Source organism: Felis catus, chromosome F2 (assembly GCF_018350175.1).
Source record: "Felis catus isolate Fca126 chromosome F2, F.catus_Fca126_mat1.0, whole genome shotgun sequence".
Taxonomy (NCBI): domain Eukaryota; kingdom Metazoa; phylum Chordata; class Mammalia; order Carnivora; family Felidae; genus Felis; species Felis catus.
Genome location: NC_058385.1, coordinates 46593790 through 46609380, shown reverse-complemented (window position 1 = coordinate 46609380; position 15591 = coordinate 46593790). Strand labels below are relative to the sequence as shown.

General features: G+C 44.0%; 1 protein-coding gene across 2 annotated transcripts in view; it reads left to right on the top strand.

The window, feature by feature from the left end:
- The window catches only part of SNX31 (sorting nexin 31), a 71297-nt gene that overhangs the window by 39875 nt on the left and 15831 nt on the right, over positions 1 to 15591 (top strand). Inside the window, exons 8-10 of one of the 2 annotated variants that reach the window (XM_004000021.3) lie at positions 966 to 1035; positions 6409 to 6501; positions 10958 to 11161. In XM_004000021.3, the coding sequence (XP_004000070.2) occupies positions 966 to 1035; positions 6409 to 6501; positions 10958 to 11161 (367 nt within the window). The remainder of the gene's footprint in view (positions 1 to 965; positions 1036 to 6408; positions 6502 to 10957; positions 11162 to 15591) is intronic. The other variant, XM_019822951.2, reaches the window with a different exon arrangement.

Sequence of the window (15591 nt, the reverse complement as noted above, 5' to 3'; positions counted from 1 at the left end):
CCAGGCCGTGGAAGGGAGCAAGATGAATGATCTAACTCCTGGGACCACGACAGTCCACAGGCTACTCAAGAAAGAGCCCTCAGGTTAGAACGCAGAGCCTGGGATTGAGGGGACAGGGCTGACGCAGAGGGCCTGACAAAGGGAACAGTTTGGGTGACAGATGAGAGCAGCCTGGGTACAGGGTGGTGATGCAGGTGTGGGTTTGGGGCAACAGCGACACCAGGTACTATGGCGTGGGGAAAGGGCATGCGCACTTGGGGCCCGACAGTGGGGCGAGTGTGAACAGGGCTGTGGGCCATTCTCCCACAGCTATATTGTTTGGCACCTTACTCTCAGAGCCCACCAGACAAGAGCTTACAGTGTAAAGAAAGTAGGAGACAGAAAAAGCTAGGTGAGTAGAGGGCTGTTAGAAAGGGGGGCTCGTTTAAATATTTTTTTAATGTTTATTATTTTTTTTTCAAACTTTTTTTTAACGTTTATTTATTTTTGAGACAGAGAGAGACAGAACATGAACGGGGGAGGGGCAGAGAGAGAGGGAGACACAGAATCGGAAATGGGCTCCAGGCTCTGAGCTGTCAGCACAGAGCCCGACGCGGGGCTCGAACTCACGGACCGTGAGATCGTGACCTGAGCCGAAGTCGGACGCTTAACCGACTGAGCCACCCAGGCGCCCCAATGTTTATTAATTTTTGAGAGAGGAGGGGGGAGGGGCAGAGAGAGAGGGGGACAGAGGATCCCAAAGCAGGCTCAGTGCTGACAGCAGAGAGCCCAACGCGGGGCTCAAACTCATGAACCGTGAGATCATGACCTGAGCCGAAGTCAGATGCTCACCCAACCGAGCCACCCAGGTGCCCCAGTGGGGGCTCGTTTAAAGCATAGGGGGCCACCACCTCAGAGAGCATGTGCTCCCAGGTGTGCCCATCGCCGTGTCATATGAATGAACTTAATGCTCCTGAATTACGCAGGTACATGGACCCATCCCTCGACTCCATGCTGATGGACTGCACAGCAGCCGTAGATCTGATCCATATGCAGGTAAGGGTGACCAAGGACTCTCAAAACACCATGTGTTATTGACCATTTGGGACGGAAACCATTAAAAAAAAAAATTGCGATAGTTAAGAATTCTACCTCCATAACTAGAATAGGCAAATTCACAGAGACAGAAAGTCCAATAGAAGTTATTAGGGGCTAGGTGGCAGGGAGTTACTGTTTAATGGGTACAGAATTTTTGCTAGGGATGTCAGGGATGCGAAAAAAGTAGGTATAAGAGTGTTCATGGTTACACAACTTTATGAATGTTTTTAGTGCCACTGAATTGTACACTTAAAAATGGTTAAAATGAGGGGCGCCTGGGTGGCTCAGTTAAGCGTCTGACTTTGGCTCAGGTCATGATCTCACGGTTCGTGGGTTCGAGCCCCACGTCGGGCTCTGTGCTGACAGCTCGGAGCCTGGAGCCTGCTTTGGATTCTGTGTCTCCCTCCCGCTCTCTGCTCCTCCCCCACTCACACTGTCTCTCTCTCTCTCTCTTTCTCTCTCTCTCTCTCTCTCAAAAAATAAGCATTTAAAAAATTTTTTAAATAAAAAAGTGGTGAAAACGACAAATGCTATATACAGTTTACTACAGTAAAAAAATTTTTTTTAAGAAATAGAATTTAGAAAGAAAAAAAATTCTACCTCCATTTTAACCACCTCTCTGAGTTTTCTAGGTTGTCCCTGCTAATCTAGAAAGGTTGAGTCTAGAAAGGTTGAGTCTAGAAAGGTTGAGTCTAGAAAGGTTGAGTCTAGAAAGGTTGTCCCTGCTAATCTAAAGCCACATGTGTTCGCATCTCATTTTAGCATAATCTTCTTTTTACCTGAGCCAACGAGTAGCATACTTGCCTCCAGGGCCTGCTTCATGGGCACATAGCCTGCTCAGAAGAACCCCACAATTGTTTAATATTTTGCTGTTGCCATCTTGATCCTTAATTTTGGAACAACAGACCTCACATTTTCATTTTGCATTAGGCCCTGCAGATTACGTTGGTGGTCCTGCCTACCCCTACCCCCTAACCCCCAGAAAGTACATTGAGAGTTTGGCCTCCTTTTTTTTTTTTTTTTTTTTAAGGTTTATTTATTTTTGAGAGAGAAACAGAGTATGAGCCAGGGAGGGGCAGACAGAGGGAGACACAGAATCCGAAGCAGGCTCCAGGCTCTGAGCTGTCAGCACAGAGTCCGACGTGGGGCTCGAACCCACGAACCTCAAGATCATGGCCTGAGCCAAAGTCGGACACTTAACTGACTGAGCCACCCAGGCACCCCTGGCCTCCTTTCCCTTCCCTGATTCAGTGGCGAAGGTTCTGCTACGTGGTGGGGCGGTCACAGTTGCTGCCTCTGTGATACCTCTCCATTTACCCCCCACCTCAGTTCTCCTGCCTCACCAGCCCCCTGCCACTACATACACTATGATTCTTCATGGAATGGGAGTTATCACTTACACAGAGAGGCAAAGACAGAGTGGCAGTTTTCCCCTTTATATTCATAAAGCCAGAAATGACCACACTTCCAAATTTTCTTATAAAGCAACCACCAGGGGCTTTACGTGCCCAGGGAGAGGAAACTGCTCAGTTTTTCACTAAGCTCTATGCAAAAAGACTGCCTGGCACAGGCCAAGAAGAACAGCTAAAGGCCAGAGGAATCACCAAATGCCTCAGAAGAAATAAAAGCAATGACCAGCCGGGGAAGGTCGGCATGGCCGGTTCACGCACCGTGCACAACTATCACAAGGCCCTGTGTCATAACTTAACTGGCAGTGTTTTTCCTTAGTGTCTCACAAAATCATGATATCAGAATCAAGGAGGTCTTCAATTGGACAAGCTAGAGCATCACTTGTGTCTATATCTCCCCCACTAGACCACCAGCCCCATGCAGGGACCTTGGCTTTTTCAGCACAGGGCAAAGCACCTGGGTGGGTGACCGAGCAGTCACAGGGAGCCCAGCAGCCAGCATGTCAGATAAGGAGTCACAGCCTAACTGCCCATTTCTCCTTATGTGACTTTTTAACAGGCCAAGGCAATCCATCATCTTCTCAAAGCTCTCCGAAATTCTAAGGAGCCAAATCAAAACATCACATATTGGATGTGCAATGGTCACCATTGTAGTTTCATGGCCAGTTTTGAGTTCATTTCTCGTCATACTTGGACCCATGTATAATCATGCTGAGTGTAATTAAAATCATGTTGTGTGAATGGGACCATACTTTACCATTTTACACATTTACCGAGGCTCATCGCCGTCGCACCCTTGCTATTATAGTGCATTATTGGTTGCATCTGGTCTGTTTGATATCCCGTCCTTGGTGGAGGATGCATCACCTAATTCTGATATTGTTCTGGTGGGAAATAGTCTTTCTGGCCTGGTGATGAGAAGTAGGAACCCCCAGCATCACCGTAGGCATCGTATCTGTCTTCAACGAGGAGTTGTAAACCAGAGAGAAATGGACGGTGTTTCCTCTGCTGATAGCTGGGAAAAAAGATGGCTTCATGAAAAGCGCACGAATAGCAGTTTTGAAAATGCATTCTGTCCCTTGCTGTGTCACTGGCTGTCTCTCTGTGTGACCTCGGGCCTGCCGCTTCACCCTTCCGAAATTTGAACTACAATGTCCCCCTGTTAAGCGATTAGATGGAAGGAATGGTTTCTAAGTTTTCTCTCAGCTTTACTAGACTGTTCTTCAAACCACAGTTCTTCGCTTGCAAAGTCTTCAAAAAATTATAGTTGATGTTATGATTATCTGTGCCATTATCATCACCGTTGTTATTACTGAATCCAAGTGGGGGTACCGAGAAGTCAGCTCCGGGGAGTCAGGACCGTAACTGCTGCCTCTTTGGGGGAAACTTTTCTCAGGTCCCTCGAAAGAAAATGCCTTCCTCCCTCTCTGCTCCTGAGTACTTGTTTGTACCCTCCATTAAGGGTGCTACTCACCCAGCCATGTAAATATCATTTACATATGTATTTGCCTAACTAGACTCTGAATGGCCCAGGGCAGAGACCGTCCTGGGAGCTTAGGATATGTGAATATGTGAGAAGCAATCATCCTTTAAAAAAATTAATGCAGAAAGTTCTTATGAGTTCTTCTGATAAACAACAGTGCCATCATAATTATTAAGGGAAACGCTTTTGATTGTTCTAAAGCAGCTGTGCCCCATGGGTGGATGTCCCAGGAGCCAATTGGACTCCCACACTGTTTCCCTTCTTTTATTTTAAATTTGAGTAGTATTAACAAAATGGAAGGTGGTATATAAAAGTATAAATGTCTGGGTTTTCTAAAAAATACCGAGGCTTCGTCGGTTCTGGGCCTGCATGTCAGCACCACTGGCCTATGTGGTAACTTTGTGCAAATTAGAACAAGGTGTCCCTTGCTCTAGGCAGGCTAACCCCGTAATGGGGCTCATGGCTTGGTGAAGGGAACATGGGCTGACCGTTAGCTTCCCCAGACCGTCACAGCCTGGTGCCCTTGCACATGGCCCGGTCTACTCACACAGCCTTGGCCTAGCTGTGCCATGCCTCAGCCAGCGAGAGCCCGGTACATGCCTTGCTCCCCACTTCTCACTGCTGTACCCTCTGCAGGGGGTGCTGGGGCATGTGTGATTGAAGCTCATGAAACCCATGGCTTAGGTGATTTCACTCGATTTTTAAAAATAGGTTCTACATAAGTCTCCAGCAGCCAGTCTTTGGGGAGCCATAGAACTGAGTAGAGCCATTCGTCTGAGTTGGACTCTCTCATGGTTAGAGTGAGGTACTGTATGTGATGTATTCGATGACTCGCGAGCCCATAATCAGGGTCAAATCTTTTCAAAGGTAGTGAAACAAAAGCAGTTCTGTTCCTGCTGATGCAGGACATTTAAATCTCTGTATCTGAGAGTCCCAGGTCCCCTAATGGCAAATGACATATCTTCAGCTAGTACTTACTGTCGTGATTGTTGTTTACCTTATTTAGCTATACTTTCTCTTTGATATCACTGCCGAGTGATAACACTGCCGAGTCCTTACAGGGCTCTAACATCAAGCAGAATTCAGGAAAGGAAAGGTTCTAGGTGTCTAGGTCCAGTTTTGAGACTAGTTGGTGACGAGGGGTAAGTCTTGGTGTGCGTAGCCACCTACACACTCAGAATTCAGTAGCTTGGGCATAGAGACGAGGGTACAGTCGCCAAATCAGGGTTTTAACCCAACTCGTGCCACTTATTGCTGGGTTGTCTCGAAAGCCATAACCTCTCTGGACCTCAATTTACCCATCTATAGGATGAGGGGAATGTTCCTATCCCACAGACAATTTGCAAAGCTGAGAGAACCTATCTAAAACAGGTTCTCAACGAATATTTGTTATTTTTCTTTCTCTTCTCTAAACCCATTTCCTTGTCCCCCAACCTAAACAGCAAAATCAAAACTTTACTCATCTTTTCATTCTCCTGATGGAGATCAGGCATAACCAGTGGAGCACAAAGACTTACATTCAGACCAAGGTATAAATGAGTGCCTGACTATTGGCAAAGAATTATTAAATGTTTGCTGTATGTAAGACCTTGGACAAGATACACTGAGGGGAAGGACTCAAGGTTTTCTCTTGAGGGCTTAACAGGCTAACTGAAGACCAATGGAAAACTTTCTGAAAGCCTGATAAATAAAAGCAACACAGGCTAATCGTACCAATTTAAATCCCATCGGCTCTACATGGAATTTCCGGTTTCCCCAAATCTTTGCCAGCCCTGAATATTACATATATATATTTTTAGTCTTTGCCAAGTTGAGAGGCAAAAAAAAAAAAAAATTACCGATTACTAGTGAGGTTGAATATAGATTTGGAATTTGGTATTCCTTTTTGTCAATTGCCGATTCATATTCTTTGTCCATTTTCTTGTTGGGGATATTTACATTTTTCCTATTGCTTTATATAAATATCAACTCTTTTCCACATATGATGCGGTCATATTCTCTGGTTTGCCATTTGCTTCTTAGTTTTGTTCTTGATGGTTTCTATGCATAGAAGTTTTATATTTTCATGTAATTATATTTTCCTTTATTATGACACTTTGATTCTGTATCTTAAAAATATAATCCTTACCTCAGCATCAGATTTCTTTTCCTGAATCTTTTTTTTTTTAAACATTTAAATCTTTATCTGGATTTGTTTGATTGGGTGGTGTGGGGAAAGAGGCTAACTTCATTTTCTCTCCCAAGTGTGGCCAGCTGTCCCCAAACCATTGAACAATCTCTTCCTCCACCCACTAATTTAACAGTCAGCTCTATAACATGCTAATCCTTATATATGTCCACTTGGCTCTGTTTTTATAGCCTTTCATACATGAGTGTGTTTTCGTCAGATTAGCTCACTTCTGCTAAGGTTGCTAATCTTACAACTTCTGTCGCTTTAAGGCACTACAGGACATTGAACAAGAATGGGCCAAACCCACACAGGCGCAGAGGCAGAAATTAGAGGCTCTCCAGAAAGAAGACAACCAAACAAAGGTGATCAAATATTGCACCAAGAGAAATCCCTTGGAGGGGAGTTAAAGAAACATATCAGAATTGAGCTGTTTCTTAATTTGTAAACCCATCAACCGCTAAACATGGGGGTCTTTTAAAAAAACGAGAACACCATCATTAATTTTTCTGATTCTATTCTTTAAAGATTCTGAAAAGCACAGACGATATATTGTGGTGAACCTCTGCCAAGTTAATATAGACCCTCAGCATTCTTTTTAATGACCACAGCGTATTGAGTTTTATAGTTGTCATTTAGCTAACCAATTTCTTATTATTGGAAATCAAGTTATTTCCAGTGTTTGCTGCTATAAATCACTTTGGCAGTGAGCGCCATGAGGCCCAGGACTGTGTCTAATTTAAACAGACCCTATGTGTTCCCAACACCTGGTACAGTTCCTGGCTGAATGTCCCTGAGCACTGCGGCCGGCATCCTCTGTCTTTTTTTTTTTTTTTTTAATTTTTTTTTTTAACGTTTATTTATTTTTGAGACAGAGAGAGACAGAGCATGAACGGGGGAGGGTCAGAGAGAGAGGGAGACACAGAATCGGAAACAGGCTCCAGGCTCTGAGCGGTCAGCACAGAGCCCGACGCGGGGCTCGAACTCACAGAGTGTGAGATCGTGACCTGAGCCGAAGTCGGCCGCCCAACCGACTGAGCCACCCAGGCGCCCCATCCTCTGTCTTTGAGTACATGCTCCATTATTCCTTAGAATATATTTCTAACAGTCTGTGTTTAAAGCTTCCATAAAGATGGTACCAACTTACACTCCCCCCTGTCCCCAAGCAGTGAGACGAGTCTGACAAACAGGGCATATTTTAACAGAAGAAATGGACCCTGCTTCATTGTGTTGTCTTCTTTATTCTCTAGGCTTTGCCAACATTCACTCACTGAGTGCAAACAAAGTGCAACTAAAATTTAGAGGACTCATTTATACCCACATTGCTATAGAAAGTAATTCTTCAAAAGCTCAGATATTTTGAGAATTTTACTGACAGGCAGGAAAAGAAATAAAAAAAAAGGAAAAAGCATATACTTCCACGATATAATATTTTCCTTCCTTGGCATTCCACCTCAGCTTTGTCACAAAAAGTTTGGAGTTCAGTTTCTCTGTGTATTTGTAAATTTTGACAATTACAGTGTTTATTTTGAAGGATAGATTATTTGGATATAATTGGATATGTCAGCTACTTTGGATACAGTTAGAGATTCTAACTGAGATTCATTCCTGTTCCATCAACTTTTTGATTTAACGATTTAGTAGGAATATCGTGCTTACCATGTGCTATACTCTACCAAAATCTGTATTCGTATTTTTGACACAAAACACATTTTACGTCTATGATGAGTGTTTTACCTGATTTTACTATATTTTCTGTCATAGTCATCTTGAAAAAAACTTTACTTTGAGCGGGGCACCTGGGTGGCTCAGTAGGTTGAGCATCTGACTTTGGCTCAGGTCATGATCTCACAATTCATGGGTTTGAGCCCTGCATCAGGCTCTGTGCTGACAGCTCAGAGCCTGGAGCCTGCTTCGGGTTCTGTGTCTCCCTCTCTCTCTCTGCCCCTCCCCCGCTTGTGCTCTGTCTCTCTCTCTCTCAAAAATAAATAAAAACATTAACAGGTTTTTTTAATAAAAAAATAACAAGTTTCCTTTGAGTGTATGAATCAGATGCAAAAATCTGAACCATGATGCAAATGAATTTAACCGATACTCTCTTGAAGCATCTAAGGATACTGACGTCAAGGTGGCATTATTTAAGTGTTTGTGATGTTCTTCTCCTGCTAATAGAGCCATCATGGTAACAACTGTTGCTTTACTTTATGTACATGTGCAAGAAAAGCTGAAGTTGCAAATGAGTGGAATTAATTTAAGGGAGGAATTCGTTGATCTAAATCATAGGCTAACTACAGCCCACGGACCACTGTTTTTGTAAATGAAGTTTTATTGGCACACAGCCATGCTCATTCACTTTTGTACTGTCTAAACCTGCTGCTTGTGCTAGAATTGTAGAGGCAAGTAGTTACAGTGGACACTGTATACCCACAAAACTGAAAATGTTTACTATGTGGCTGTTTACAGGAAAGTTTGCCAACCCTCGATCTAAATGAAAACATGTGGACATACCTTCTGCAGTTACGTATTTTTTTTTTTTTAATTTTTTTTTTCAACGTTTATTTTTATTTTGGGGACAGAGAGAGACAGAGCATGAACGGGGGAGGGGCAGAGAGAGAGGGAGACACAGAATCGGAAACAGGCTCCAGGCTCTGAGCCATCAGCCCAGAGCCCGACGCGGGGCTCGAACCCACGGACCGTGAGATCGTGACCTGGCTGAAGTCGGACACTTAACCGACTGTGCCACCCAGGCGCCCCTGCAGTTACGTATGTTAAATTACGTTTTCCAGGTGTAAGTTTCTTAAAGAAACTAATTTTCTTTAAAAAAAAAAACTAATCCTTGCAGATTTCTCTTAGTTTTCATAAGGTCAGTAACATTACCTGCTTCTCGAATGACAAATCCCAACAAGCTTTTGAATGGCTGACGTATTCATCACTGACTTTCTACAGAAATGGAGCTTAACTGTTATTATTTTTTGAATGTTTATTTATTTTGAAAGAGGGAGGGAGGGAGAGAAGGAGAGAGAGGGAGAGAGAGAGAATCCTAAGCAGGCTCCACGCTGTCAGCGTAGAGCCTGACAAGAGGCTCAGACTCAGTAACCAGGAGATCATGACCTGAGCCGAAATCGGATGCTTGACCAACAGAGCCACCCAGGCGCCCTGTAGAGCTTAACTTTTAAATACTGACGCTCTTTTAGAAGATCGCAGCCAAGAGCCGATTATAAAAAAAAGTTTTTAAAGGTGTTACCAAGCAATAAGGGCTTGTATCATATAATAAAGAAGAAACTATTGTAGCAAGAGCTTGAAACTACTCTTTCTGCTCTGTGGCAAGATAACTCCGCCCCCGCCCCACCCCCGCACGCAGTGCATCTACTCAGGACCTGTCATTTCTGATGTTTCCCACTGACCCAAGGGGAGGAGGCCTGGCAACTTCATGCAGCTTCTAAGTCAAATAAATGAAGCACGATGAGCTGGTATGAGGACGTGTGGCTGGAAGGGACAGGAGCCTCAAGTATGTCTCCTACCTCGTATGAACAGTCAGCTATCCCTCACTGCTCATGTCTCAGCACATTTCACCTTATCAGAGAGTGCTTCATGTGGTCCTTGAAGGGACTTGGCCCCCCTTCAAAAAAGGATCTGGAAAGTGCCAGGTTGTCACTGAGTGATCTTCTTTCTTCTTTGACGACGTGTTAAAGTGAGAACTGCTTTTTCTGAGCGAGCGTCTTGCACAACATCAGGCAGGACCCTGGCGAAAGCTGGAAGAACAAGATCGAGAGAGGTCCCCGAGCTAATATCAGCTTAGTTAAAAGCAGTGGTTAATAATAACACTTTGTTACAAAAATGAAAAGTCCTAGGAATAGATGTTGTCAGGACAGGGTGCCTGGACCACACTTGTGACCTGCAACTATCCTCTGTCCTTAAGCCAAGTCAGAAGCAGAGGGAAAGCTAAACCTTAAAAGTCACATAAAGGTGTTCCCTTGACACTTTGGGGCTGTCTGTAACCCTACTTAGAAAGCAGACTCACTCTCTCATTTCATTGCCATTCGCAAAATCTCTTCCTCTGACAATTCATATATTCATCATATGGAGCAGACTGTAAAAACTAACTACGTTCTTCCTACATAGACCTCAGCTTAGTTAAAAACAAACAAAAAAAATTTTTAAGGAGGCTCCACACCCAACATGGGGCTTGAACTCAAGACCCTGAGATCAGGAATCACATGCTGTATGCACTGAGCCAGCCAGGTGCCCCAACAGCATTTTAAATATGCACTTTTTGTGTATTTTGCTGGGTTTTTTTTTTTCAACATTTATTTATTTTGGGGACAGAGAGAGACAGAGCATGAACGGGGGAGGGGCAGAGAGAGAGGGAGACACAGAATCGGAAACAGGCTCCAGGCTCCGAGCCATCAGCCCAGAGCCTGAAGCGGGGCTCGATGTGTATTTTGCTGTTGTAACCTGCTGAGATAGAATCATATCTACTCCTTCATTTGGTTCACTCTATTCGTCTCCATTCATCGTTCACTCCCTGAATATTTTCACTCCCACTATGTACCGAGCACTGCAACAGAAGAGACACAATGGTGAATGAGGCAGAAATGGTCCCAGCCCTGGCGGGACACACCGTGAACTTCCCCAGGCCTTATTATGTCAGGGAGCACAAGGGACACCGTCTTCATTTGTATCATCCAGAAAAAAAGGCGCTTTCACGGCGACTCCGTCCCATGTGTGCTCCTAGAATGGCAGTAGCTTCCGGCATGAGGCTGTTCCCTTTTTCAAGTCGTCTTTTGCTTCTTCCCACCTGCCCCCGCCCACCCCGCGCAGTTTTTGGAGCTGTCCCAAGAGGTACGGCACTATGGATACCTGCAGCTGGATCCCTGTACCTGTGACTACCCGGAACCGGGCTGTGGGGCCGTCCTTTCTGTCGGCAATGATGAGATCAGCTGCTGCATAACCCTGCCTGATAACCAGACCCAGGAAATCATCTTCCAGATGAGCAGAGTGAAGTGCTGGAAGGTCACTTTCCTCGTAAGTACCTTGGCACTTTGCCTTCCCCAGGACTTAAGGTCTCAACCCGTGGTTTCAGGATCCTAGTGTTCGGGGGTGACAAAGTTGGGACTAGGGACATAGGCCTGCCATTTGTATCACTCTCTCGAGTGGGCTGGCATCTAAGCCATGTTAAGCATCACCTAAGGTGAAACCTGTCAACGGGCTGGTACGAGGGTCCCAACCATAGCGGTAGAGACGCCCGTCTCTCCACTTTGCAGCAGCAGGTTCCTCTACTGCCGGAAGGGTGGCTCTTGTGATACAGCCCATAGAAACAATGGCTACTGCTTATTGAGTACTCACTACATCCTCAGTACTGACGAGATCTTTACCCTCGGAAACTGGACGCCGACCAGTAGAGCTCTTCTCAAGGATCCCTGGCATCATCCTGCCATTGCCGTCTCCTCCCAGAAGAAACCCTGTGATCAGATTTATTGAGTGCCTGCTTTGTCCCGGGTGCTCTCCCGGATGCTGCCACATCTGGTATTCAATTCAATTCTCGCAATAACTCAGTGAGCTGAGTGGGATTATCCCCTTTACGCGGGAAGCCAGATTAACTGGTAGAGGTGAAACACTATTAGAGCGACCGTGACCCCCAGTTGCTAAATCCATGGAATCCACGGGGAGTTTTTAGCCGGCACGATACTAGACCTCTCTGTGGCATTTGACTCTGTCAACCATTTCTTCCTTCTCAAAATTCCCTCTCCTCCTCACCCCCCGCCCCCCCCCCACCAGTTTTGGGTCTGCTTCTTCCTCTGAGCACTTCTGAAGTGCTGGCTTCTCCTGGGGTTCCATTTCCATCTTTCCTCTATGTCTTCCCTGAAAGCAGTTATCCACGTCCCTGTCGAAACGTCCATTATTTCCTAACGCCTTCTGGACATCTTCACCAGCTGTCTCACAGGCATCTCAAACTCGGCCTTTCCCCAAACCAGACTCGCCCTTCCCCTCTCATGCCCATCCTAGAGACCTTCCTCCTATGTTCCCCATCTTGGTAAACAGGACTTCAACCACCACCTGCTAAATGTCAAACCAGCAATCTTGACATTATCAGCATAGGATTTCAGTCTTGTACATTGATGGGAACTTGTGTTGTGGCTCCGAATCGGGTCTGTCTTGGTAAATGTTCCATGCGCTGTTGAAAAGTGTGCGTATGTGTATTCTGCCACGATTGGGTGGAATATTCTAGAAGGGTCAATTAGATCAACCAGTTGATAGTGTTTAAATCGCCTGCATCTTTATGTATTTTCTACTTGTTCTGTCAGTTATTGAGAGAAGAAGAAGGTTAACACCTTCAAACGCAATTGTGGATTTATCTATTGCTTTGAGTTTTATCCGTTTTTTCCCTGTTTTCCTACCTTTTGATGAAACTAAGTATTTTATGATTCCATTTATATATACCATTTTTAAGCTATGTCCTTTCATTTATTTATGGTTACTTTAGAGTTTATAAAGTACTTTTTTAACCTATTACATTCTACTTTTAATCATTATACCACTTTGCAAAGTATAAAAAACCTTACAATAGTCTACTTCTATTTCCCCTTTTGTAATATTGTCATACTTTATTTTGACATGTATACATAACCTCATGCTACATTATAATTATTTTTGCTTTTATTTTTCAAAATTTTTTAATGTTTATTTTTGAGAGAGAGGGAGAGAGAGAAACAGAGCTTGAGCAGGGGAGGGGCAGAGAGAGGGGCAGAGAGAGACACAGAATCTGCAGCAGGCTCCAGGCTCTGAGCTGTCAGCACAGAGCCCGACACGGGGCTCGAACGCACGAACCGTGAGATCATGACCTGAGCTGAAGTCAGACGCTTAACCGATTGAGCCACTCAGGCTCCCCATAATTATTTTTGCCTTTTTTTTTTTTTTCAACTTTTTTTTTTTTTTTTTTTTTTTAATTTATTTTTGGGACAGAGAGAGACAGAGCATGAACGGGGGAGGGGCAGAGAGAGAGGGAGACACAGAATCGGAAACAGGCTCCAGGCTCCGAGCCATCAGCCCAGAGCCCGACGCGGGGCTCGAACTCCCGGACCGCGAGATCGTGACCTGGCTGAAGTCGGACGCTTAACCGACTGCGCCACCCAGGCGCCCCAAGAGATATTTTTGCCTTTAAACAGTTGAATCTTTTCAGTTAAACTTTTAATTTTGACGTAATTGTAGGTTTGCATGCAGTTGTGAGAAATGGTACAGAGATCCTGTGTAGTTTCCCCCCACTTTTCTCCAGTTGTTACGTCTTGCAAAACTACAGTACAAACAATATCAACACCACAATATTGGCATTGATACAGTCAAGAGTTGGACCATTTTCATCATCACAAGAACCCTTCACGTCGGCCTTTTATACCTCTACCCACTTTCTCTCACCACACCTCTCCTTAGCCCCAACAAACCACTGGTCTGTTTGCCATTTCTATAATTGTGTGATTTCGGGAGTGTTAGGTAAAACTTTGGAGGTGACGGATATATTCATTACCTTGATTGTGGTGATGGTTTCATGACTGTACCCATGTGTCCAAACTCATTAAATTGTGTATATTAGGGGCGCCTGGGTGGCTCAGTCGGTTGAGCGTCCGACTTCAGCTCAGGTCACGATCTCGCGGTCCGTGAGTTCGAGCCCCGCGTCGGGCTCTGGGCTGATGGCTCAGAGCCTGGAGCCTGCTTCCATTCTGTGTCTCCCCCTCTCTCTGCCCCTCCCCCGTTCATGCTCTGTCTCTCTCTGTCTCAAAAACAAATAAAACATTAAAAAAAAATTGTGTATATTAAACATGTTCAGTGGTTTTTTTTTTTTTACATCAGGTATGCCTCAATCAAGCTCTTTATTAAAAAACAGAAACACTCATAAAACAGTTATGTATTGATCAGTAGATGAAAATGTTGTAGCCACACATTTGCAGGAACCTGGCCCCGTATTTCCCCTGGAACAATGATTCAGTGTTCAGTATTTCACTATGTACAGTGGCTTCATAGAACACGACTACTGTGAATAATAAGAATTGACTATATTTAGGATGTAAAAATATAAACAAAAACAAGGAATTGATTCCCTTAAAAATGTTCTGTAATGGAATCATATGGCATGTAGCCTTTAGGACTGGCTTTTCTTTACTTGGCGTAATTCTTTGGTAATCCATTCAGATTGTTGTTTATATCAGTAGTTTGTTTCTTTTTATTGCGGAGCAGTATTCCATGGTATGGAATGGACGAGATTTATTTAACCATTCACCCAATAAAACGTATCTGGTTGTTTCCAGTTTTTAGCTGTTGTGAATAAAGCTCGCGTAAATGTTCGTATGTATGTTTTGGAGCACAAATCTCCATTCCTCTGGCGTAAACTCAGGAGTGCAACTGCTAGGTTATATGGGAGTTGCATGTTTAGTTTTTTTTAAGACTGAACAGTTTTCAAGGTGTCTGTGCAAATTTACATTCCCGCCAGTGATATACGAGCCATCTTGTTTCTCTGCGTCCTCGTCGGCATTTGATGTCACTGGTTTTATTTTAGTGTGTAATGATATTTCATTGTGATTTTTATTTGCATTTCCCTCATGGCTGATAATGTTGACCGCCTTTTCATGTGCTTATTTGCCATCTGTATATCTTCTTTGGTGAAATTTGTTTTTCATATCTTTTGCCTATTTTCTAATTGAGTTGTGGGTTTTTTTTACTGCTATTTTAAGAGTATTTCATACATTGTAGATACTAGTCTTTTGTTGGGTATGTGGCCTGCAAACATTTTCTCTCACTCTGTAGTTTTTCATCCTCTTAACAGGGACTTTTGCAGAGCAAAAGTTTTTAATTTGATGAAGTCTAATTCATCAGTTTTTCCTTTTATAGACCGTGCTTTTCAGTGTCAAGTCTAGGAACTCTTTGCCAAACCCTAGATCCTGAAGATTTTTTCTTAGAGTTTTTTTTCCTAAAGGTTTTATAGTTATAGGTCATACATTTAAGCCCATGACTCACTCTGAGTTAGTTTTCATAGAGGGTGTGAAACTCAGAACCACGTTCCCTTTCCTGCCTGTGGAAGGGCACTTGCTCTGACGCCTTTTGCTGCAAAGGCTGTCCTTTAACTGAATTGCTTTTGCACCTTTGTCGGATATCAGTTGCGCACATGTGTATGGACTTATTTCAGGGTTCTCTATTGTATTCTATGATGTATGTGTCTGTCCCTCCACCGGTACCACACAGTCATCGTGTTCCTTTGTAACCGCTTTATCAAGATATAACCTACATACCATGCAATTCACTTGTGTGACGTGTACAGTTCGGGGGAATTTCATACGTTCACAGAGTTTCACATCCATCACCATAATAAATTTTAGAGTATTTTCATCGCCTCAAAAAGCAGCCCCCATGCCCCTTAGCTCACATCTGTGTCCCCATTCTACCAGCCCTAAGAAGGTACTAATCTG